Source organism: Aethalodelphis obliquidens, unplaced genomic scaffold (assembly GCF_003676395.1).
Source record: "Aethalodelphis obliquidens isolate GAN/ISIS:26980383/991018 unplaced genomic scaffold, ASM367639v1 scaffold12, whole genome shotgun sequence".
In the NCBI taxonomy this organism is placed as follows: Eukaryota; Metazoa; Chordata; class Mammalia; order Artiodactyla; family Delphinidae; genus Aethalodelphis; species Aethalodelphis obliquidens.
In genome coordinates, this window is record NW_020837956.1 from 20,468,858 (window position 1) to 20,491,532 (window position 22,675).

A 22,675-nucleotide genomic window follows, 5' to 3' on the forward strand; every position below is an offset into this window, starting at 1 on the left:
TTACTCTGATCCTCACGTTCTCAGAGGGAAGCACCAAAGAGCCAAGTTTTTTTGTTTTTTTGGTGGTACACGGGCCTCTCACTGTTGTGGCCTCTCTCGTTGCGGAGCACAGGCTCCGGACGCGCAGGCCCAGCAGCCATGGCTCACGGGCCCAGCCACTCCGCGGCATGTGGGATCTTCCCGGACCGGGGCCCAAACCCGTGTCCCCTGCATCGGCAGGCAGACTTTCAACTACTGCGCCACCAGAAAAGCCCTTTTTTTAAAAATTTTGTTTTAATATTTATTTTATTTTATTTTTTTGGCTGCATCGGGTCTTAGTTGCAGCACACAGGATCTTTCCTTGTGGTGAGTGGGCTCTTCATTGCAGTGCATGGGCTTCTCTCTACTTGTGGCACACAAGCTCAGTAGTTGCGGCACGCAGACTTAGTTGCCCCGCGGCATGTGGGATCTTAGTTCCCTCACCAGGGATCAAACCAGCATCCCCTGCATTGCAAGACAGATTCTTAACCACTGGATCACCAGGGAAGTCCCTAAGAGCCAAGATTTTTTCTTGCTTAAATGGATTGCTTCTTATGGCATAGCTTTCCTCTATGCCGGAAACCCCCATTCCCACCAGGGCTGAGGATGGGGGGTAGGTGGTGGAGAGATGGAGTGTGAAGGGAGCAGAGAGCCTCTTCCCTGCACTTAAATGCAGTACTTTCTTTTTTCTCTTCTAAATGTATGCATATTCTATTAACTTTAATTAGAGCACATTTCTGTGTCAGTGCTTCTGATTTGGGCAAACAACCTCATTCATGCAGACTGCGTCTTTCTCGGTCCTCACCTTCTCAGGTGAGGATGCTCATCCTCTTGGTTGACGCCTTCATTAGCTCGCCCAGCCTGACCCGGCAAATCACTATCCACTTCCCTCTGAGGACCGTGTGAACCCAACCTACTAGCAGAAATTCTGGGAGTTCCCATAGGGGCAGGATGAAAATGCTTGCTTTCTCTTCAGTATTTAACTTTGAAGGTGCCCAAGTATTTATTGGCATTTTTGGATATAAAATGGTTTAAGCTTATGTCTTTAGGAATGACCCACAGTGATGCCCATGGCTCCTTGCTGGGCCATGACTCAGCCCTCAGAGCCCTTCCTTTTGAATGATTTCAGATATTTTTTTTCCCTGAATATATAACCTGGCCCTCATCCATATTAAAAGTCATCTGCCACTCTGTGCAAACCCACAGATTCATAAGTGCTTCCTGAAGTCTAGCCCCATCCACTTGGTGCTTCACATCCAGGAAGAAGTTAATACCATTCCCAAACTGTATGGCTAAGAAAAAATGACATCATTGTGAAACAGGGAAATGTTGCCTAGACTTGGTCTTCCTGTTGCTTCAGAATTGCTTAAAATTTGAACTATGCTGATGATGCAGACATAGAGATGCCGATTTTTAATCACATGGGGGTTATTGCAAGGAGTTGGTTGTCAGAGCCTTCTCACATCCCTCGCACTGTTGCCCCATTCTGGAGCATACTCTCATCTCTGACCTTAGCCATTGACTCGTGGGGATGCTGGAGGGCCCTGTAGAGAACTGAGAAGCACCATGCAGTAGTTTGTGGGGGTCCATGAAGGGTGGTGGAAGGAGCATGGGCAGTAGCATCAGGCCAATCTGGTCTGTTGCCTCTGGTCTCCTGCCTGGCCATGTGGCCTCAGTTAGGGCATCCAAGCTCTCTCAGCCTCAGTTTCCCTGGGCTCAAAATAAGGCCCAATAATAGTATTGATACTTATTCACGAGGTTGTTTTAAGAAGTGAATGTAATCACACACTTAAAGCACTTAGCACAATGCCTGGTCCATGTGTGCTCAATTAATATTATTAATTCTTTAAAAGTCTAATAAACTCAAGCCTGCTCCTAAGTAGACGTGTGTGGTCTTGGACCTCACTTCTCTCAGCCCCATTGCCCATCTATAAAACAGAGTTGATGTGAGGATGAAATGAGATGGCTGCTCTCTGAAACTTACTAACATAATTTCTGACCCCTTTCAGTGCATTCCTCTAAGCCATTTTGGAGAAATGCTGCAAAAGATGTATCTGGGTACTAACCAATTCAATTCTTATCTCTTTAGATCAGATGTGGGAGAAAAGTCAAAAACTCTTTTCTACGTACTCAGAAGCCAGCACTTCCAGGTCAAATCTTTGGAAGGCAGAAAGAAGAGTGTTTCTTTTAGGAAGGAGAATGTAGAATGCCCATTCTGTTCTAGTGGCAGGAACAAGTGGGCTTCACCCAAAGGCAGCACCTGTAGATAAAACAGTAGAGCGGTCTGGAAACAAAAGTCTGCTGTGGCCACTCAGGGCAGTTACTTCCTTAAAGTGTGTGAAGAGGGATTGATACTAAAAGAGGGTTGAAGGAGGATCGCGTGCTGGAGGTGATGTGGAAGAATCTACAAAGCAAATAGGCTAAAAAAATGCTTCTGCTACTGTTGCTTCCTTTTATTCTTTCTCTTCTTCCTCCTCTTCCTCTTTGTGAAATCAGTCCAGGTGGTTTAACAATTACTGTCTGAGTAGCAAACCAGCCCACCCATGGTATAGCATGGCCTCCTGAGGCCAGGCAAAACTGGCTTCAGTTTCAGATTCCATCATTTGCCCCTCTGAGCCTCAGTTGTTGCATATGTGAAACAGGGATGGTAATGCTTATCTCAGAGAGTCACTGCGAAATTATGTGGGTTAAGAGCCCAGCATGGTGCCTCGCCCTTGGAAGCTGCAGAAGAAATTCCCTTCCTTGCCTTCTCCCCACACTCAGTCTTGCTACGTGTCTATCTCCTAAACAGAACTGATTCCCAAACTGATTCTATTTTTTTAACAGAAAAAGCTTCGCCTGCCTTAAAACGTTAGCAAATAGTGATTGAGTTGGGGATTTCTGGGAAGAGCTGCATAAGAGCATGCAGCCTGTGTTCATTTGATTTGTAGATATATTATAATTACTTTTCATCCCACAAAACCCACTTGAGGTACTGTTAAGCAAAGGAATAATGCAGCTTTTGCTCCTTTTCTCTCAACCCTTCTTTCTCTCATGCAAATCAGAAACATTAATCCTTTGTGGCTCCCTGGACTCTTAGTTATGGGAAAACTCATCACCTAGCTTTTTTTTTTTTTTCCTGAAAATAACACAATTGTCAAAACTCATAACTTCTGAGTGCAGTTTCAACACTCTCACTGATAAGGCAATAACCCAAGCAAACAACGTTAGATGAAATTACAAGTCGGAACATAAAGTAGAGTGGAGGCATTATTTAAATGAGATGAATTAAAGTTCTCTGTAAAGTTGCACAAATTCTGATAAGCAGAATAGACTTTGGATAGAGCTATTAGGCCAAGCCATTAAGTAGCCTGGCTTCTAGTTCATCTCCCAGAGATCTTTGGCATGGCCTAGGTCACAAGATTCGGACTTCTTCGATCTGGCTGCCCTTGGTAGAAAATGTGCAGTGGGGTCCTGAGGTCAATTCAACCTACTCGTGACTCAGTCTTTTTTCCCCTCATTTTCCAACTGATGTCATGAAAGCCTTTTATGAATTTTCTTTTATAAGCAATATGAGTGACAGCTAAAAGACACATCCCAAGGGCAAAGATCGGTGTTCTCTTTGTCTTTTCAGGTTCCCGTCAGAGCTCCTTGGAGTCACCAGCAAACCTGCCTTCTCTTCCTCCTGATTCTCTTGCCTGGAATCTGACCTGGATAATGAAAGATTCCTTCCCTTTCCTGTCTCATCGCAGCCGATATGGTAAGTATATTTTGATAGTTATTTGTGATGTACAGTCACCATCTCATAATTAAAGAAGTTGTGAGTTTCAGCTTGTGATGTATGGCTTGTCGGGGAGGAAGTCTTTCTGTACCCTTAGTCTCCATTGACACCCAATTTAAGACCGTTTCCCCCAGGACTGGCTTCTCCAGACTGACAGCTGCCTTATGTATCCTGGAGGAAGCCAAGGGCTTTGTTGCTGCCATATCTCATCCCCCCAGCCTTTATATGTGTGGTATTCCTGACATCCCCTTACCAGTCATTAGATGTAATGCTTATTTGCATTTTGACTGTAGCTTTCTAGATACAGGGTTCTAACCCATGAGTGTTTCTAATAGTGATCTCTTGAAGAGAGGATTGTTATTATGAGGGTCTTCTGGGGCCCCTCAAGTGATTTCCTTATGTTTAGGTACCTCCTTAAAAGTACCCAGACGTGTTCCTAGGTATTATTTTCAGTTCATTTGATTCTGCAATAACCTCAGAGGTAAGGAGGCCAAGTCCCATTCCATTTTTAAAGATGCAGAAATTGAGCATAATAAGATCATACAAAGTGGATTTTCTAACTACAAAAGCAGAATTCTTCCCTTCACTTTTTCTCCTAGGGAGCTACCTACGCAGACTGCTAGGGTGAGGCCATATTTACATGGTGTAGCATTCCTCATCTTCCATGTTCATCCTAATAGCTCCCAGGAGCTGGCCTCTGCAGAGGAAAGGGGTAGGTTTGGAGGAGAGCTGATGTATTTCAACTTGGACATTTTTTTCTTCTCTTGAACTCCTTTAGGGTGAACCCCATGAGGGCAGGCACAAATCTGTTTGCTCCCCACTTTATCCCATCACATAGAAGAAACTCAGAGGCTTGTGCATGATAAATGAATGCAGAGGTCTTCAGGGATGGAACTCACTCATCAGGCCTGATTCAACTAAGTATTTATGAACCTGGTATACACTGAGCTCTAGATTCCCTTCTGGGAATATTTACCTATTCCCGCCACTCAGTCTCTGCCCCTGGGCCTGAGCTTTTTAAAGTGCACCTAACAGACCTTCCACCTGCTAGTGTCCCTCTTTCGTAGAGCAGTGAGTCTTGGTTCATATTAATTGTACCTTCATTTCAAACTTAAAAAAATAAATGCATGAAAAACCCTAGGGCAGTTTAGAATTGTACTCTGCTGGGATGTTTCCTGCTATGCTGCTAAGCCTCCCCGGTTGCAGGGGAAGATCAGTAGTTGTCAGGAGATTCCAGATAAGAATTACTTCTTGATTTTATTTAAGCCAGACACTGAGTATCACCTTAGGATAAGGGCAGGTGTTTATAAATAATTGAAATCTTGTCCTTTATACTGTTATTGCTTTGTAAAACCAGATTTGTGATAGAACCAGTCTTTGGATAACGTTTTTTGAATTTGCTCTCAAAGTCATTCAGTATCTACACAACTTCTATAAAATGTAGAATGTCCAAAACAGGCCGGTCTGCCTCCTGCATGACACAGAGGACATTTCATTTGTTCTCTCTGAAGCATCTAGAAAGAGATTTCAGGTTGAAAGGAGAAAACCACCAGAGCTTATTTAAACTGCTACATGCCCACTGCTTGGCTCTGATACACCTGTTTCCTCTCCCTGGGCCTCACCTATCTCATGTATAAAATGAGGGTGGGGTGGCATGCTCCTTGGGCAAAGGAATAGATATGCAAGACTCCTAGGATTCCTTTCAAATGCTCCTTTTAGCCTAGAAGCCTCATGATTTCCCTTCTTGGCGGAGGAGGGAACCCAAACCATTGGTCAGGCCTTGCTGAAATGCTCAGTGAGGGTGCCAAAGTCAGCACCGTCATTGCTACCGAGTCACAGGGTGAGAATAGATGATTCTTGGTTGGTGGCTCCTTGACTGAGTGCGGTGGTAATCTCAGAGCCTTTTCATCTCTTCCTATATTTAATTCAGCAGAGACTCATAAGGACCCACCTGTCCCCACCACCACCGGTGTGTGCCTGGTTCAGTGCCAGATGTTAGAGGTGATACAGAAACAAACATAAGTGAGACTTGCTCCTGCTCTCTCAGAGCTTATTGTCCAGAGAAACAATCCTGTAGGAAGCTCAGCCCGTTGCCACAAAGAGCACCTCTGGGGCACTGAGGTTGAAGACTAGTCCTGAGACACACAGCAGAGCAAACTGAGACTCCTGTTCTCTTAAAGATGTTTGCGGGGCTCAGCCCATATCTCTCTATGAACCAAAGAGGCCAGCAGGCTCACTGGTGGCAAATCCATACCTTTCAACTGCCGCAAAAGACATTTTAAGAAATGTTAACAACTTCATTAATTTTAAGACCTCAAACTTGGGCAGAGAAATTTGACTGGAAAATTGCCGCCTGAAGGGATAGTTCTTCAGACAGTGAGAAGTAACCAAGACTCAGCAAGCCGATGCGGGCCCTGAGTGGTGGAGCTTGGTGCCTGGCTGGCTGTCTTCACCTGCGTTCTGGGGTGGAGGTGGGCGGGGACGTCCGGAGGGGGAGGTAGGAGAGGGCGGCAAAGGTAGGCATCAACAACCCGACCACAGGCATCATGATAGGCAGTGGCGGGCCATCCCTCTCAGGCAAGCTTGTCCAGTCCTGAATTGAGTATGGCTTTCTCTTCATGGGTGTTTTATGAGAAGGGATGAGGTGGAGAGAGACTAATAAGATTTACTCAACCCAGTCTGTAATTATCTGCTTGAGGAAAAAGTTTGACCTACCTTTTTGAAGTCTCCCCATATTTCTTCTAATTTACGTTGGGGCCTTTTATGTTGTGTAAAATATATTTTCTTCAATGGCATTTGGTATCAGATTCCAGCTCTTTCTTGTCTCTTGTCTTGAATGATGGGAGCCTGCTAATTTCATCATCAACAAGCAGAGCTGCACATTCTTCCCCCAAGGCTTTGAAGAAGCTGGGGGCGGGGGGGGGACATCTAAAGAAAGAATTTGTTTCCTTTTATCATCCAGCTCTGATGCCTTAAGACTTATTTACAGGCTTGGCTAAAGGATTGGACTCCAACTCCCTACCCAGATAAAAACCTGTTTTATTTGGTAACTGCAGGTAGCTAAGAGATTGAGGCCACTGGGGGTTTTAATCACTTTGAGTTCTAGAGCCACAGAAGCAGATGATATCCTGCCCACCTTTAATTCATGTTTGCCTATTCTGGGTGTATGAAGAATCAGATCACCTTTTAAAGTAGAATAACCAAAGTTTCTACCCAGATGAGGCAGAGAAAGAGGATTTTCATTTATTGGAAAAAAAAAAGTTTGATACTTTGCAAAACTCTTCCATGCCCCCCTTTCTCACTTAAGCTTGTCATAAAATTGTGGTGAGTGAAAATTATTTTATATCCCACTTTTATAGAAATGTAAATTGAGGGCTGAAGACATTCATTAACCGTGCTCCCAACTTATGGAGCTGGTGAGCATTAGAGAAGACTGAACCCAGATTTTCTGACTTCAAGTCTAGTGCTCTTTCTACCACATCAAAAAGTTAATTCAAAGATGAAGTCCCCACTCTATGGAGAGGGCACTCATTCCCTGGACAACCTGGTGTTTGGACTGAATGACCAATCTGATATCCAAGACGTGGGCAGCTGTAGGACCAAGGCTTGATGTCCCCAGATTGAGACTATCCCAGGTAGGCCAGGTAATTCACCTCATCCTAGACATGGATGTAGGCCCCCCCAGGCACTATGGGCAGTCTTGCCTTCCCTACCATAGACTCTGGTCCCTGCTATGGGTTCAATATACCCCTAGTGTCCATGAATGTGGCCTTATTTTAAAATAGGGTCTTTGTAGATGCAATTAAGTTGAGTCCATACTGGATTAGAGTAGGCCCTAATCCAATATAACTGATGTCCTTATAAGAAGAGAAAACAGAGATACAGGCATGACACATAGGATGAACACCATGTAAAAATGGAGGCAGAGATTAGAATGATGCATCTTCAAGCCAAGGAATGCCAAGGATTGCCAGCAACCACCAAAAGCTAGGGAAAGGCCTGGGACAGATCCTCCTAGAGCCATCAGAGCGTGGTCCTGTTAACGTCTTGATCTCAGACTTCTGGCCTCCAAAGCTGTGAGAGAATAAATTCCTGCTATTCGAAGCCACCCATTTTGTAGTGTTTTGTTATGACAGCCCTAGTAAACTAATGTAATCCTTCATCCCTCCAGTCCTCCAGTGTCCAGAGCACTGAATCCTGGAAAAGAAAGATTCCTCCTAAAATCTCAGCATCAGGGCACAACAAAGCCATTGTTGGACTTTAAATAAAAGTTCTATTAAAACTTTGTCTGCTTTCAAGCCCATTGGGACCCATCCAATTTAGGGACTGGTGCTTTTGGAAACAAAGAAAGATTAGACTTTTTAATTACTTCCCCTGCTGCTGCTACCACCAACACCAGTCTTGTTAATGTATCAATTTCTCTGATTGAAAAGACTGGGTAAATTAAATCTCTCTCTCTCAAAAAAAAAAAAAAAATCAACCTACCACAGAATCAAAAATGGAAAGCAAATAAGTCCTCCAGCCCCCCGTGGGATTTGCTTCATAGCTCTGGCAGGAAGTCAGTTTGATCACATTTCTGAAATTACTTGTTTAATGTGGCTGGCTGTGATCTGCCATTCTGCCCTCAGAAGCCTGGTGTCAGTGAACAGCAGCTCCACAAGGGAGCATCCCTTGTGGACCATTGTCAGGGCTGAAAGCTTTCTTACCAATTCCTCTGCCCTGATAGGCCAGGCCTTTTTGTGTTCTCTTCCCAGCCCTGTTCCACTGAGCTGGGAAGTCAAGTTCATTCCTAGCCCTTGCCTCTGTATTTTTATCTACAACACGGTAAGCACAAGGCTCTGCACGTATTCACCAAAAAGGCTGAGTCCCAAAGGGGACAGCAGTGCCAGCAGTCATACAAGACCGAGGGCAGGGAACATCTGTTACCCTGAGGACCAGTGACCTGCTGGGAACCAATGAACTCAGTCTGTGGAAATCAAGTGAAAAGCAGTTGGCTCAGGTGTTTCAAGGAGATACTTGTTTAAAATGCTCCACTGGATCACATTCCTTGCCTTTAAAATAAAGACATATAGACCCACTCAATAAATAACAACAATTTATCTCTGTGTTAATGGCAGACTGAGTGAGGAGAAACGGAAAGGAAACAAGTCAGATTAAAAGATAATAAAAGAATGATTAACTAACTGACACAAAAGCAAGAAAAACAAGTCAAAAGAGATCCATTTAAAATGACTGTCACAGACAGGGAAAGGAATTGACAAAAGGGAAAGAGAGAGATGAATGGGGGAACAGAGACAGAGACACACCAACAGATAGACAATGTGGAAAGGATCACTCAGGGTTGTGTGGTCTCCTGGCCTTGTATTCTTTCTCCTATTAACATGGTCTCAGCTCTCACACCTGGGCAGGTGGCTCCCTAAAGCTTGCTCCAATCTTGAGCAACCTCCTCCTGAGGGTTGTTTCTGCATCCCTACCTATCTGCCTGCATCATTTCCCCCTTAGTGTCCCAGAGAATGGGGTAATGTATATAAACATTCTTTGAGCACCAACTGTATGCCTGGCTCTGCTCTAGACATGGCCATGATAAATACAAATAGTACAAGGAGCTCTTGAGGAAGAGGCAGACATGCCTGCTGTATGACAGGTGCAGTAACAGAGGCGTGGCCAAAGCTCCCTGAAACACAGGGAGGGAAAGACAGTTCTGCGGAGGACTTAGGAAGGCAGATGTTCTGGAGACAGAGACTGCTGAGCTGGGCCTTGGACCCCAGGCACCACTGAGATCAGTGAGAAGGGCTTTCCAGGCAGAGGGAATGCATGTGCAAAATGGTGTCCAGGAACAGGTCAAGCCCAGTGACACAGGGTAAAGATGGTCTGGGAGAGATGAGCCTGGAGAAACAGTTAATTCTGGGTGTACTAAGGGTTTAGATATGATCTTACATGTGAAGCATAGGTTGGAAAAGGAAGGGCAGGAGGGGAACCTGGGAGAGATTCTGTCTATAAGGTGAGAATGACTTGGTTGTCCACGTGGGAGAGTCCAGCTTGAGTAATTGAATAGATGGAGATCCCATTATCAGAGTAGGGAGGAGGAGAAACATTTGGCAAGGAGGGATGGTGACCGCGACGTCTAGAGGGAGAGGAGAAGATGGTGAGATCTTTGTTGAACAAGTTACATTTGAAGTGCGTTCAGGACGTGCAAGTGAAGAAGGCCAGTAGAGAGTTGTAAATCCATGCCTTGGCTTTGAGGAGAGGGGTGTGATAGAGAATTATTAGCATAGGCTATGGTTGAGGCTGTGATTGGAGGTTGAAGACCCAGAAGGGATACAGAAAGTTGCATTTAAGAAGTAAACAGAAGAAGAGGAGCATGACAAACAGAGATGAAGAAATAGGAAAGATAGGAGGAGAACCAGAAGGTGGAATAGCCACAGAAACCAAACGGGTAAAGAATTTTACATGTGGGAGTCACCAACAGTGTCGAAGCCACCCAACGAACAAGGACTGTGAGAAGGCCTTTCCTCACTCTGGTAAATACCCTTTCTGTTTTACATACCTCCTCCTTCCCCCATGTTTCCTTCTTTCTCATTCCATTTTGTCCACAGTTAATTTGTTTTTCCTTCCCTTGAACCTGTCTCCCTAGATTCTACCTGCTCTAGCTTGCAAGGCCCAGCTCAGTCCCTGCTTCTATCTCAGAGCTTTTCCTGAGTACCCAGGCTGCCCTGAGTCTCTTTCGCCTTGGAATTTTTCTTATGGAAAAAGTTGATGGAATTTTTTGTAACACTAGGGTGGTATCATCCCCCTCTTGAAATCTGAGAACATTCTGACTGTTTCCCGAACATCCCGAATTCTCCAAGAATCCCACTGTGTGACACCAACTCCACAAAACCCTGGACTCCCCAGATGTTTCTTATGACTCAAGTTACTTTCCTAGTTTGTATTTCATCCTTTTTATGGCCCAAGTGTAAACTAGGTCATATAATAAAGCAATCATGGATGAGTCTAATTTATCCAACCCAAGGTAGAGAAGATGATAAATGTCACTTTTATCTATCTATCTATCTATCTATCTATCTATCTATCTAATCTACCATCTATCTATCGTATATCCACTCATCCAATGGGTGTCTACAGTTTGCCAAGCTCTTTGTTCCTGCCCCTCATAGAGATTCTAGCCTAGTTCACCTTTATCATAGGCCTAAGATGGTCCTAAATGTCCATCTGAATGGTGCTGCTTAAATACTTGTATGATTGTTTTGTATATATGTGCAATACCCCTGGGTCTGATGGACCATCAAACCTAATAGGAAGGTTTACTTGGGAAATAAGGCTTTTAAGCCTGTGGCATTTGTCAGGGCTTCTAGAAATGTATGCCCGAATGAGGACATTTTACCGTATGTAAATTTCAAAATAAATAATCAAACATTAAAAAAATAAAATAAAAAAATCCTTATTCATTCTTTAAAAAAAAGAGATAGTCTGCCTGTTATATTTAGTAGAGCTTCTTTTTGGAAACCGTATAGTGAGCATTCATACTCCACAGCTGGTGACCAAATTAACCCCAAATTAGAACAACCTGCAAGGTTGTAGACCTCACTGTTCCCATTTTTCTCACTAAGGAAGGTTATATAATGTCTTTCCACAGCACTTTGCATGTCTGATGTCACACTTTTCTTCATATCTTAGTTATGTGTGGCCCTGAATCATCATGATTCCTAGACTGTAAGCTCTTAGAGGTCAAGTAATCTGCATCTTGTTTCCTTTGCATCTCCAGTACTTATGCCAGTATTTTGTACTTGGTTGGGTTCTTAGTAAACATACACTAGATGAAATTGCAACATTTGCTGAACAATCCAGGGGCAAACTAGGAGTATACTTGAGTCTCTCAATTCCCAATCTGGAGCTTTTCTGCCCCTGAGGATCTCTGTTTTAGTAAAAGGTATGGATGTTCCCATAAACGCTCTTATTCCTAAAGTCATATTAATTGGTTTCAGAAAAGACGTGTGTAAGGGGAGAAGAGTTCCTGGCCTGGGCATATTTTCATTTAGAAGTCAAAGCTGTGTCTTTAACTACTTTGGGCAGGTTGTTTTTGTTTGTTTGTTTGTTTGTTTCCCCTCAATCTAAAAAACCATATTTAGCAGACATGAGTGAGCTGGGAAATTTTTGTTTTGACAGCTTTGGGACATCTGAGATATTGTATACAGAGCATTTCTAACCAGTCTAGAAAGACATGTGTCCAAAACATATGTGGGAAAATGACTGATCAAGAGTGAGAAAAATGAGAGAAAATCCTCTTAAAATGAAATATTTTGTCAAGAACAATCTCAGGTGCAAAACTTCATGTCAGAAGAACCCTCAGATTAACAAGACTTTAACCCGCCCATTTGAGTAGATGCCTAGAATAATTTGGTCTGTGAGAAATTCATGGAGATTGTGAGCTGTCAGGGCCCACAGCAGTCTGGTCAAACAGCCTCATCTTACAGCTGAGGAAACGAGGCACAGAGAGGTCAGTGATCTGCCCAGGGCTAGTGGCAGAGCTGAGATTCACACTCAGGCTGCCTGCTTGGCAGAGCCCCATCTAACCCTCCACAGCAGACGCGTGGGTGATGGCTCATATTTCCTCAGTACTTGGGCTGCAGAGAATTTCCTCACATGTTACTTCTGAGCATTGCTTTACTCATATCATCACTTTAATTCCTTCGATCTCTGTCAGCTCAGCGGGTTCATGCTGCCCTAAGGGTTGCATCAGTGTAGGGTCTGTACCATCCCGGTGCGGGTAAAGTCACATCCAGGCTCAGGCTACTTGCCTCACCATCACCTGGAGAGCTTCTTAAAAACAAGATTCTGGGGCCTGGGGACTGTAGGATTAGGTTTGGGAACCACAGGTCTTTCATTCACCTCCTAGTTGCCTATTTGAATCTCCTCTGTGACATCCAAGCAAGACATATCCCAGCCTCTGTTTGAACAGTGGGGAAGAAACTCAAGTTGGGATTGAGTTGTGGAATTCATTGCCAGCTCTGATTCTTATGAGTGTTATTACCTTCAGTGACTCAAGCCACTCTCTTTGATTCTGTTTGTCATCTGAAAAATGGGAATGGTCATGATTCCTAATTGACGGCATTACTGTCAGGACTGACTATAAGGACAGAGTTCCATGTGCTGGAGCACAGGTGCCTCACTAATGCTCTCTGAAGAGGAATCAGACCCACTCCAGTGAGAAGCCAATAGCCTGCATTTTGGTGGCATGGCTCTATTTGCTAGAAAATATTTCCTTAACTTTCTTTAAGTCCCTAACTTTGTCCTCTGGAACCTGAAAGCACTTTACCTTTAACCATGATACTATCTGAGCTGGAATTTAATGCTATGCAGTCCAGCTTCAAAATTCATACAACTACATAAAAATAAGCAATACTAGTTACCCACCTCCCTGGAATAACCTCATTCCTTCCTCTATTCTTAACAAACTTCCTAGCTAAACCTCTATCATCTGTCAAAATCCTTCCATCCTTCAAGATGCAGCCCAAAAGTTGCCTCCTCCCTGAGCCTGTGATCCTTCAGGCAGAAGGTCTCTCTTGTTCTTTGTCCTCCTGGCTTCACCAGGTCTGCTTACCGTGAGAGCCAGGCGTGAGTAAGTCCATCTCTCCCACTAGATTGGGAGTTTCTGAAGGTCACAGGGTTTGTGCTAGGGAAGCCTGTGTTTTGAAATTGGCATCAGGGAGGAACCTCATGTTCACCTCCAACACTCAGGAGATCCTCACCAGAAGAGACAGAAGAGTAAGTGGGGAGGACCATCTTGCATGTTCTGAGGTCAAGGCTTTCCAAGACCTTTTCTGGTTATTGGGGCTACCACACTACTCAGAGCTCTCCTCCAACCATCTGGTTTCAGGAATGATCTCATCTGGGTGGATGTCATGCTGAGCAGTGTACAAATTACCAAGGTTTTCACCATGCTCTCTGGAGCTGGCCTCGTTCTCTTAGAGGTACCATGTTCTGCATAAATGCTTCCTGGAAATTGTAGGCAGAAAACTGGACTGGAAGTCCAATCTGGATTTTGGTCTTAGCTTTCTGCTTCTCCAGGCCCTAGGCCATTCCACTTTGGCCAAGTCACTTCACCTTCCTGAGCCTCAGTTTTCCCATCTATAAAATGAGGAGGCTGTTAACTTCAGAAGTCTAATTATTTTCAATTTTCTGTTCTGGGATGAAGAGCCAAGTCCCATTTCTTCAATCTGTAATATTGTTATGTCCACAGATAAGAGAAATGAGAATTGAGCTTTCTGTGCCAATCTCCCACCATTGTGAACATGCATGCACACACATCCTCTTCTGAGATTGTCTTCCGAGGCTGCATTTATATAATTAGTTGATTGAAGGAGGCTTGGCCCTTCTTTGCTGCAGCTTGATTATAAGTGAGCTAAACAGATGTCTTGAATTGGGCAATTGGTTCCCAGATGCATTGTAGGGGGCAAGCGGTGGGAAAGAATTGAATGATTTCAGTTCTGGGACACCATGACAAATGAACAGTGGTTGGTGGGAGGGGGGCAGACGGGAGGCAGGTCTTATAAAGTGTGTGACAAGATGTTGATGGCAGCTGGTGGATTAACATCAAAGGTGACTGGTGGGCTAAGTGCTCCTTTAGGAGATAACCCAGAAAGGGGGAGTGGAAGTCTCTAATCATCTGAGCCTGAGCTGGAAGTCTGGAATCTTGGGATTCTGCTGACCAGCTGGCTAGAACCAAGTTAGAGCGCTTGCTTCAGCCATCTGTCCAAAGGGATGAGATGAGACTCATTTCATTCCACTACTTTATGTTTCAGATGAGGAAACTGAGGCCTAGAGAGGTTAAGGGACTAGCTTGAAGTAACACCTCAGAGCCAGGGCTAGAACCTAGATCTTCTTACTCAAGGTCTAGCATGACTTCACTTCCAAAGGGAAGCTTGATCAGCACATCAAAAAACAAAGATTGAGTGAGGAGCTTCAACAAAGTTTGACATAGGCAAAGTTCTGCCTTCAGTGCTGGACATGCCTTTTATCTCCCCTCTGTCGTGGCTGAGCCTGGAGCCCCCTGGAGAGCAAGAGCAATGACTGCCATCACTTAGTAATAATCAAACGATGTGCAAGTCCCCACGCCAGGTGCTTGATATGTGTATTGCATTTAATCCTCCTCATGGTTTCCTGAGGTGGCCCCTGTTTTAATCCCTATTTTAAAGTGAAAAAATTGAGCCACAGGGAGATTAAATAATTTGCCCTGGGATAACACAGCTAGTAAGTGACAGAGCCAAGCTTTCACCTTGAGCAGCCAGACCGCACGCAGGATCTATGCTTCTGTTTATCCCCCAGACACCCTGGTGCCCCTCTGAGGTTTTGGGAGGGCAAGGAAGGAGGGTATCTGTTCTGGATAGCATCTCCCTGAGTCCTCCAAGGTCAAGTCAGTTCAGCTCATCTCCAGGTTCCTGGTGGTAAACCTGAGGCACAGGGAGATCAAGTGATGTTGATGTGTTCTGCAGCACAGGCCCTAGGTGGTAAGAATATCCATATATAGTATCTCATTGGTAAGAGAGCACTTCCACATTCGTTACCTTATTTGATTGTCACAGCAGATATTATTATTTTTATTAGCATCATTACTGTGATAATTCTCTCTGGTTTATCCATGAGGAAATCCAGACTCAAGTGGTTAAATAAATTGCCCAAAAGCACAAGGCTGATTGGCCCAGAGCCGGAAGAGTTTCCAAGAATACTCTAGTGATCTTCCCCTTTCACTCCTAGGCCACCCTTTTTCCTCCCTTTGTTCTCACCATAGCTTCTGGCCTGTGCACAGACTTGCTCTCCAGCAGGAGATTCCAGCAACCATCAAAAAGCAGCTTGTTGGCAGAAGAGGACATTTAGGATGAAAGAAGCCAGAAAGCCTTATTGGAGATTGTCTGAGCCATCAAATCATTGGGAAATGGTTGAAACCTAGCCATGTATGTTTTTGCCAGCTTATTCCAGAAAAACACAGTATAGATTTTTTAGAATTTTAAGAATTATTTAAGGTATTGTTTTGTTTTCTTTTTACCCACAGCTTTGAATGAAAATAGTAAAAATTGCAAGGTCAGGACTGGATTTTAGTATCAATCCTGCAACTCACCCACCATGCATCCTTTGGCAAGCCCCATCATGTCTCTGGGCCTCAGTTTCTTCCTCTAAGGTGGTCCTCAAGGTCCTTCATGACCTTGAGGTCAACAATTGGAAAGTTCTGGGGAATCCCTTGAGAAAAGGAGACCCCATTTTGTGCCTCAGGATTGGTGGCAGCCGAGGGAGTTCCCTTGAGCTGGATACAATTCTTAAGGACTGACAGTATTTCGAGAATGCTGGTTCCTGGAGCTTTATGTAATGAACTGTAGTTTCAAATATAAAGCTCTATTTTATGACCTCTAAAGGCCACCTATAAGAAAATTGCCACGTGTATGAAGCTTCACATGGTTCTTTACTGAATATACAAATCAGGTTTGACAGGAATACATTGGCATTTGTATATGCCGCCCATGAATCAGTCCAGCCTCGGCTTAAACGTGCCAATAAGCCAGGCCTGAGGAGGGGAGAGCTGGTGATTCAGTAACTCTGATTTTCAGCCCGGCCCAGGCCTGGTGCCTACTGGAGAGGATGGCATTCGGAAAGGCCTCCACAGCCAGGAGAAATGCCCTCCGTACTGTGTGTGAAGGACTTCCTGACCAGCCACATGACCCTGGATAAGTCTTTTCCGTTGCCTGGGTCTTGGTGTTTTCACCTGTCCAATGGAAGAAACAACCTCAAATGTCACTTCAAGTTCTAACAGCTGACTCTGTGAATATCACCTTCAGGCCGAAATACTGACTTTCCCACGGTACAGCAGAATACTAAGGAAATGGCCATGTGCCATCAGTTGACTGCCCCACATAAATACCGTTTCTCCTGGTAAACAGAAAGCTGTGTTCAAAAGGGCATGGCTATGTAAATTCTGGATCAGCTAATGTGCACTGGAAATTCTCCATTCCAAGCACATGGATCATCTCACTGAGTCCTCCTAGCAGTTCTGGGAAGTTAGTCTTATCACTAAGATGACTGAGACTCAGAGAGAGGGAGAGAGTGCCCTGCACTGCACAGCTGACAAGTGGCAGGATTGGAGTCAGATCTCAGGTCTTGTGCCCTATCCCTGAGAAACAACCGTGATGGTGTTAAGGTTGCTTAATGAATAAGACATATGGGCAGAGACACATAGGAAAAGACTGCAGAGCTGGGTAGGACCAGAGAGACCACCATTCAGCAAGTGAGGGGCATCAGGCCCCGTGTCAGGCTATCAGCATCCCAGTAGTTAAACACTGAGTCAAGATAACTAGAGACAGAAAAGTAACCCCAAGACAAAATCACAGTCATGTTGCCATATTTAAACTAGTAGCGAACCTGATAATTCTCTGTTTTCAGATGCAGATCCCAGGGCTGAGTATACAGTTGAATAAACTCTGTTGTGGGCCCCTGATGGCCAAAGAAAACTTGCCCATTCCACTGTCAGTTCCCTTACCTGTAACCCTCATCCCTACCCAGGAAACACAAAGGATATCCCAGAAGATGTCAGGAAACATAGACACGAACATTGAGCCCCAGACTTTAATGCACCTGTAGGCTTGGCTTCCTGAGTCATGCCTACGGGGATTAAGACTTGGATCTTATGGTGTATACACTGACTCAGTCCTCACCTACGGTATCCCAAGTCCACCTTTGTGAAGGTGGGATCAGGGCCTTTAAGGACAGCTCAGATGCTTTGGCTTCTGTCCTGCCTCCAGCGTGTCCCTGCCTGTCCCTGCATGGGCCCAGTTCCTGTCCTCCCTCACTGCAGGTCTGACTCCTGTTGGTGTCTGTGGCTCTAAATGAGGGGAGGTCTTTCTGCTACCTTTTCATTTAATTCCGTTTGTGAGATACTGACATCAAGGCCTTGTGGTCCCATGGAAGAAGCAGGTCAGTGGAAGCCCAAACAGTCACTTCCTGTCTGAGTAACTTCAGGTGTGACTTCATTTCTCTAAGCCCCAGTGTCGTCCTCTGTCAAATGGGGATAAGAGTCCTGCCTACTTCATAGGGATTCAATAAGATAATGATGTAGGGTGCCTGGCATACTGTCTGACCATGGTAAGCCCTCAGTAAATGTTATCAATTAAGCAAGTACTTCCCACAGGCCTTCATGGAGTTCCCCCTGTCTGGGCTCTTCTGTAAACATATGCCCCGTGCTACCAGAGTCGAGAGCATAAGTCCAACCCCAAGCTTGACTTCTGGAACACGTGTAATAAGAGACAAAATGAGGGGTGAAGTATCATGGGATTGATAAACATGGCATTCTTCTCTTTTTTTATGACTCTGCTTTTCACTCTGTGTTATTTGCTTCCAGTCCTCGAGCTGGGCTGAGGCTGGGCGACATCAACCAGTGGGCTCCTATGGACCTGCCCAGGCTGGCATCTGCCACCTGTGGTCATCTGGAAACCAGCCAGCCTTGGGAGGCATGTCTTAAAATCTAAAGGAGGCCCCTAATTTGAATTAGGAAACTACAGGGTTAGGATGAAGGAGGTACAAAGGACCTTGATCTAAGGGATTTTTTGGGAGCCTGAGGTCAATCTGGGTACATAGGAGGGCTGTTGGATTTTCTAAATCCACCCAAGGGAAGACCCAAGGGTCCAAAGTACACCACGTCTCCCTGTTACCCTTCTGTGGTGTTATGGACAGTGCCTGAAACTTCCATGCAATCTCCTTCTTGTAGCGCAGACTGGGAAGATCCCCATCTCTGCCCAAGTGGCCAAGGCTCGCTTCCTAGGCACAGGTGTTGGGCATGATTGCTTTGGTAGTTTCACACATTCCCAGAGGCTAGATTTCCACCTTCAGATTCAGTGTCAAAGTGCTTGGTCACTGCCAACTCACTACAGCCAAGGGAACTGCATCACTCCGGGCAGGGCCACCACAGGGTTCTTCTGATGGGTTACTGTGCCATTCTTCTGAATGGCTGTGTTTTATACTAGAACAATTCCTTGAAGCTAACTGTTAATTCAGTTTTTGAAATATGATTCATATCCTGGAAGATTTCAGAATATGGGTACAGACTGATAAAAATGCATGAATACACACACAGACACACACACACACACACACACGCACACACACACACACACGCACACACATACATATTCACCCTCGCACAGTCATCTGTAAAACTTGCCTGAACCTTCCTTCTTAATTCTTTGACAATCTTGAGGCAAACTGAGACCCCATGGAGTGTGATGCACATTCCACCTCCTTCCCTGGGGAACCTGCTTTAGGGATGACAGCAGGCCCTCATTTAGAGGCAGGCAGGGTGAGGGGACCAACGGTCTGTAAGTTTGGTTGTGTTGGCCAAAGATGAGCTCTATAGAATCACTGACCTTCAGAGATGGAGGGCACCGTAGAGGGGATATGCTTCATCTCTTTCATTTTCAAATGCAGAAAGCCAGACACAGAAATAGGAATGGACATGCTGAGGCCCCTCAGCTGCTGTGTGCAGGACTGAGCCTGGAACTATCCTCACTGCTCTACCAAGACCTTTCCCTTCACAGCACTTGACACTCCTCTCAGCAGGCCAACTATTTCCAGAAGATTCCATTACTTTATCTTTCTTCCATGATGGAAGTGACTAGAAAGTGGGGAGCAGTGATTTCAACTATGTGTTTAGCAGGTTCTGGAAAGTTAGATTCTCCTGGTTCCAAACAGGTATGTAAAAAGGAAGGTTGAAATCTCTGGATTCTTCTGAAGGTCAGTCACTTTGTAAAATGGACCTGACACAGAGGAAATATAGATCTGTCTCCTTAGGGTAGTACAGAAGCCTTTACAGGTATGAAAAGGTTGCAGACTTAGTATCTAATAATAACCGAAATATAGCACTTCATAGGTTTCTCATATATAATTTAATCTGTTGGCCCTGGATTAAAATTCTGAAGCTGTGGAGGTGTGATGAATAACATCTAGATCTTCAGCATTAACCAGCCCTGGGTCACATTCTGGCTCTGCCGTAGGGTAGTCCTTTGGTCTTTGTACAAGTAGAGTAAACTTCCTGAGCCTCAGTTTCCTCAGCTTTAAAGAGAAGACACAATTCCCTTCTCAGTTTTGTTCAGTAGATTAAATACAGTGATATAAGAAACTCCTTAGCACAGTCCCTGGCAGACAACTGGGGTCAGTGAATGTGATTTCCCACCCCTCTCCTTGGGCATGGACCTGTTCAACCATTGGGTTGCTTAAGGCTGAACACCTCACGGAAACCCTTAGCCCCTCTGAGTCCTGCCTGTAGGAGAGACTCTACAGCACCCACCACAAAGGGGCGGAGTCAGAGGAGATCCAAGAAGCACCCTAGGTCTAGAAACTCAGAAAAGGCCTAAGGAAAATGAGGCTTAACCTGGTGTCTTTAGAGAAGGCAAATCCCAGGTATTATTGCTCGAAAGGCACAGAGGCTAGCAAAGGAGAGAGAAACCTGTGTAGAAATTTTATAAGAAATTAAATCAGAATATAGAAAAGCCCAATCTGATTTCACCCAAAATGAGCAATAACGTTAACTCCATTCCTATTTAAAGCCAAAGAGTACATCTTTGACAGCTAAAGAGAAGCTGCCTCAGGGCAAGAATTTCAAAATGAACCCATTTGATAACAGGAGTATCTGCCTAGCTTGTTTTACTAGGCAGGGTCTGACCCAAACACAGCTGATTATCAGACTCTCCAGAGTTCAAAGATCCAAGCACTGATGGCACTTGAGACTGGGGTTGTATATTCTGTTGTCTGTTTGTCTAATGTGCACACAGAGCGCATTTGCCAGGCAGTGTCTGAGCTGGCATGCCACACTTCTGTCGCAAATAGAAATAGGATGACTTTAATTGGAGAAGAAAGGTCAAGATGGAGGATGGGCCTCAGAAGTTGAAGCTTTGGGAAAGGTACCAGTAATTATTGATGTGGGAAGGAGGTGGCCAATAGCTTTCTCTCCCACCTTCTGACTTGATCATTCACTAATGTGGATGGGTCTTGTTAATCATCCCCAGAGGAGCCAGGTTTAATGGCTACACCTTTCGTTATAAGAATAATTTTTGTGCTACAAAGTACAAAATGTTGGATCGGTTTTCTTCTCCTTGCATTCTGCTATCAAACCAGGTTCCTGGCAAGCAAGTCTTGAAGATTAAGACAGCCTACAATTCATGGACACCAACTCATAGCAGCAGTTCAGCCCCCAGAGGCAGGTAGAAATTCTTCAAGACTGATAAAATATGTAGGCAGCAAGTGGCCTGTCAACTCAAACAAGTCTAGCTCTGCCTCTTTCAGCTTGACATTATAAAGGTGAATTGTCTGAATAGTGAAAGAGCGAGTGGTATTAACCTTAGGACCAGAAGGATGGCAGCTCCTGGAGAGCAGCTGGTACATAAATCTCGGCTGGTTGAGAAGTAGAAAGATACTTTAATAGAAGGGTAATTGAAGGATTTTTTTCTTCCCCCCCTAAACTTAGATCGTTTGGCCAATGTCAGTGGGCATTATTTTGCTCCCACTCCAGGGCAGGGCCATCTTCTATGGTGTAACTAAAGGACATTCCAGTGACTGGCTACCTGCACTAGTCTTGGCCCTACTTCTCCTCTGCCTCCTGAAATTCCCAACAGGAGACTCATCTTGGAGATCAAGGTAGCAGTAGCTCCAGAAGCAGCTGTTAAAATGCACAATGATAATTGGGAGTTAGTAGTCATTAGCACCACCGCACAGATTGATTTATCAAATTAGTTATAACCCTTCTGAGAGCAAGGACTTTGGAATCTTAAAAAAGTCAAATCAGCAGGAATAAAGACGCAGAGGTAGGGAATGGACTTGAGGACACGGGGAAGGGGAAGGGTAAGCTGGGATGAAGTGAGAGAGTAGCATTGACATATATACACTACCAAATGTAAAATAGATAGCTAGTGGGAAGCAGCCGCATAGCACAGGGAGATAAGCTCGGTGCTTTGTGACCACCTAGAGGGGTGGGATAGGGAGGGGATATGGGGATATCCATATAGCTGATTCACTTTGTTATACAGCAGAAACTAACACAACATTGTAAAGTAATTATACTCCAATAAAGATGTTAAAAAGAAAAAGTCGAATCAGGAAGGAGCTTTAGAAGACATCTAGTGTGGGTCTCATTCTGTATTTGATGAATTTAAAGCCCAGAGAGGTTAAGTGGCTTATTCAAGGTAACCAGCAAATCAATGGCAGAGTTGGAGCTGGAACCCAGGTTTCACTGGGTACTTGTTTCTAGAATCATCAAGTCTAAACCTCTTATTTACGGATGAGGGCAGCACCAAGTTCCATATGTGAGAAGAGACTGGCCAAGCCTGGATACCAATCAAATTCCCCATATTCCCATCCAATGGTCTTTATATCAAATTTTCCCTTTCTTCACATCCCCAGGGCTAAAGGGAGATGATGAAGTAAAGGGTGGATGACTAATTTGGTTTTTGGCACATATTCTATTGATCCATCAGTGAGCATTGAGGCCTTCTAGGTACAAAGTACTTCAGCCACTTTGGGTAATAAACAACAAGCAAGGCAAGGGAAAGAGAAGGTAAGTGTATCCTAAAAGTAGGACAGACATGGAATGATTGGACACAAGGATGATTCATGCAAAGAAGCCCAGAAAGCGATCACACAGAGTCCCAGGACACAGCCTCTTTCTACCTCTTCTCTCTCTCCTTACCCAGTGACCTTCCCCATTCCCTCCCCAAGAGAGAATAAACTCATTAGCTATCACAGCCTTGGCTCTCCTCTCTGGAGGGTGATTGAAGAATAGATGATAGGGCTGTCAAACAGGGTTGTGAGTAGCTTAAGTTCCCTTTGGCCTTCTCTTCTCAGTTAGGATCCTGATGAGGATTTTTC

General features: G+C 44.6%; 1 protein-coding gene across 1 annotated transcript in view; it reads left to right on the forward strand.

Annotated features, from left to right (window-relative positions):
* Positions 1–22,675, forward strand: part of LOC113624184 (ALK tyrosine kinase receptor-like) — a 497,204-nt gene that overhangs the window by 306,872 nt on the left and 167,657 nt on the right. The window contains exon 3 of the mRNA XM_027113918.1: positions 3,632–3,757. Coding sequence (XP_026969719.1) covers positions 3,715–3,757 — 43 coding nt within the window. The 5' untranslated portion in view covers positions 3,632–3,714. The remainder of the gene's footprint in view (positions 1–3,631; positions 3,758–22,675) is intronic.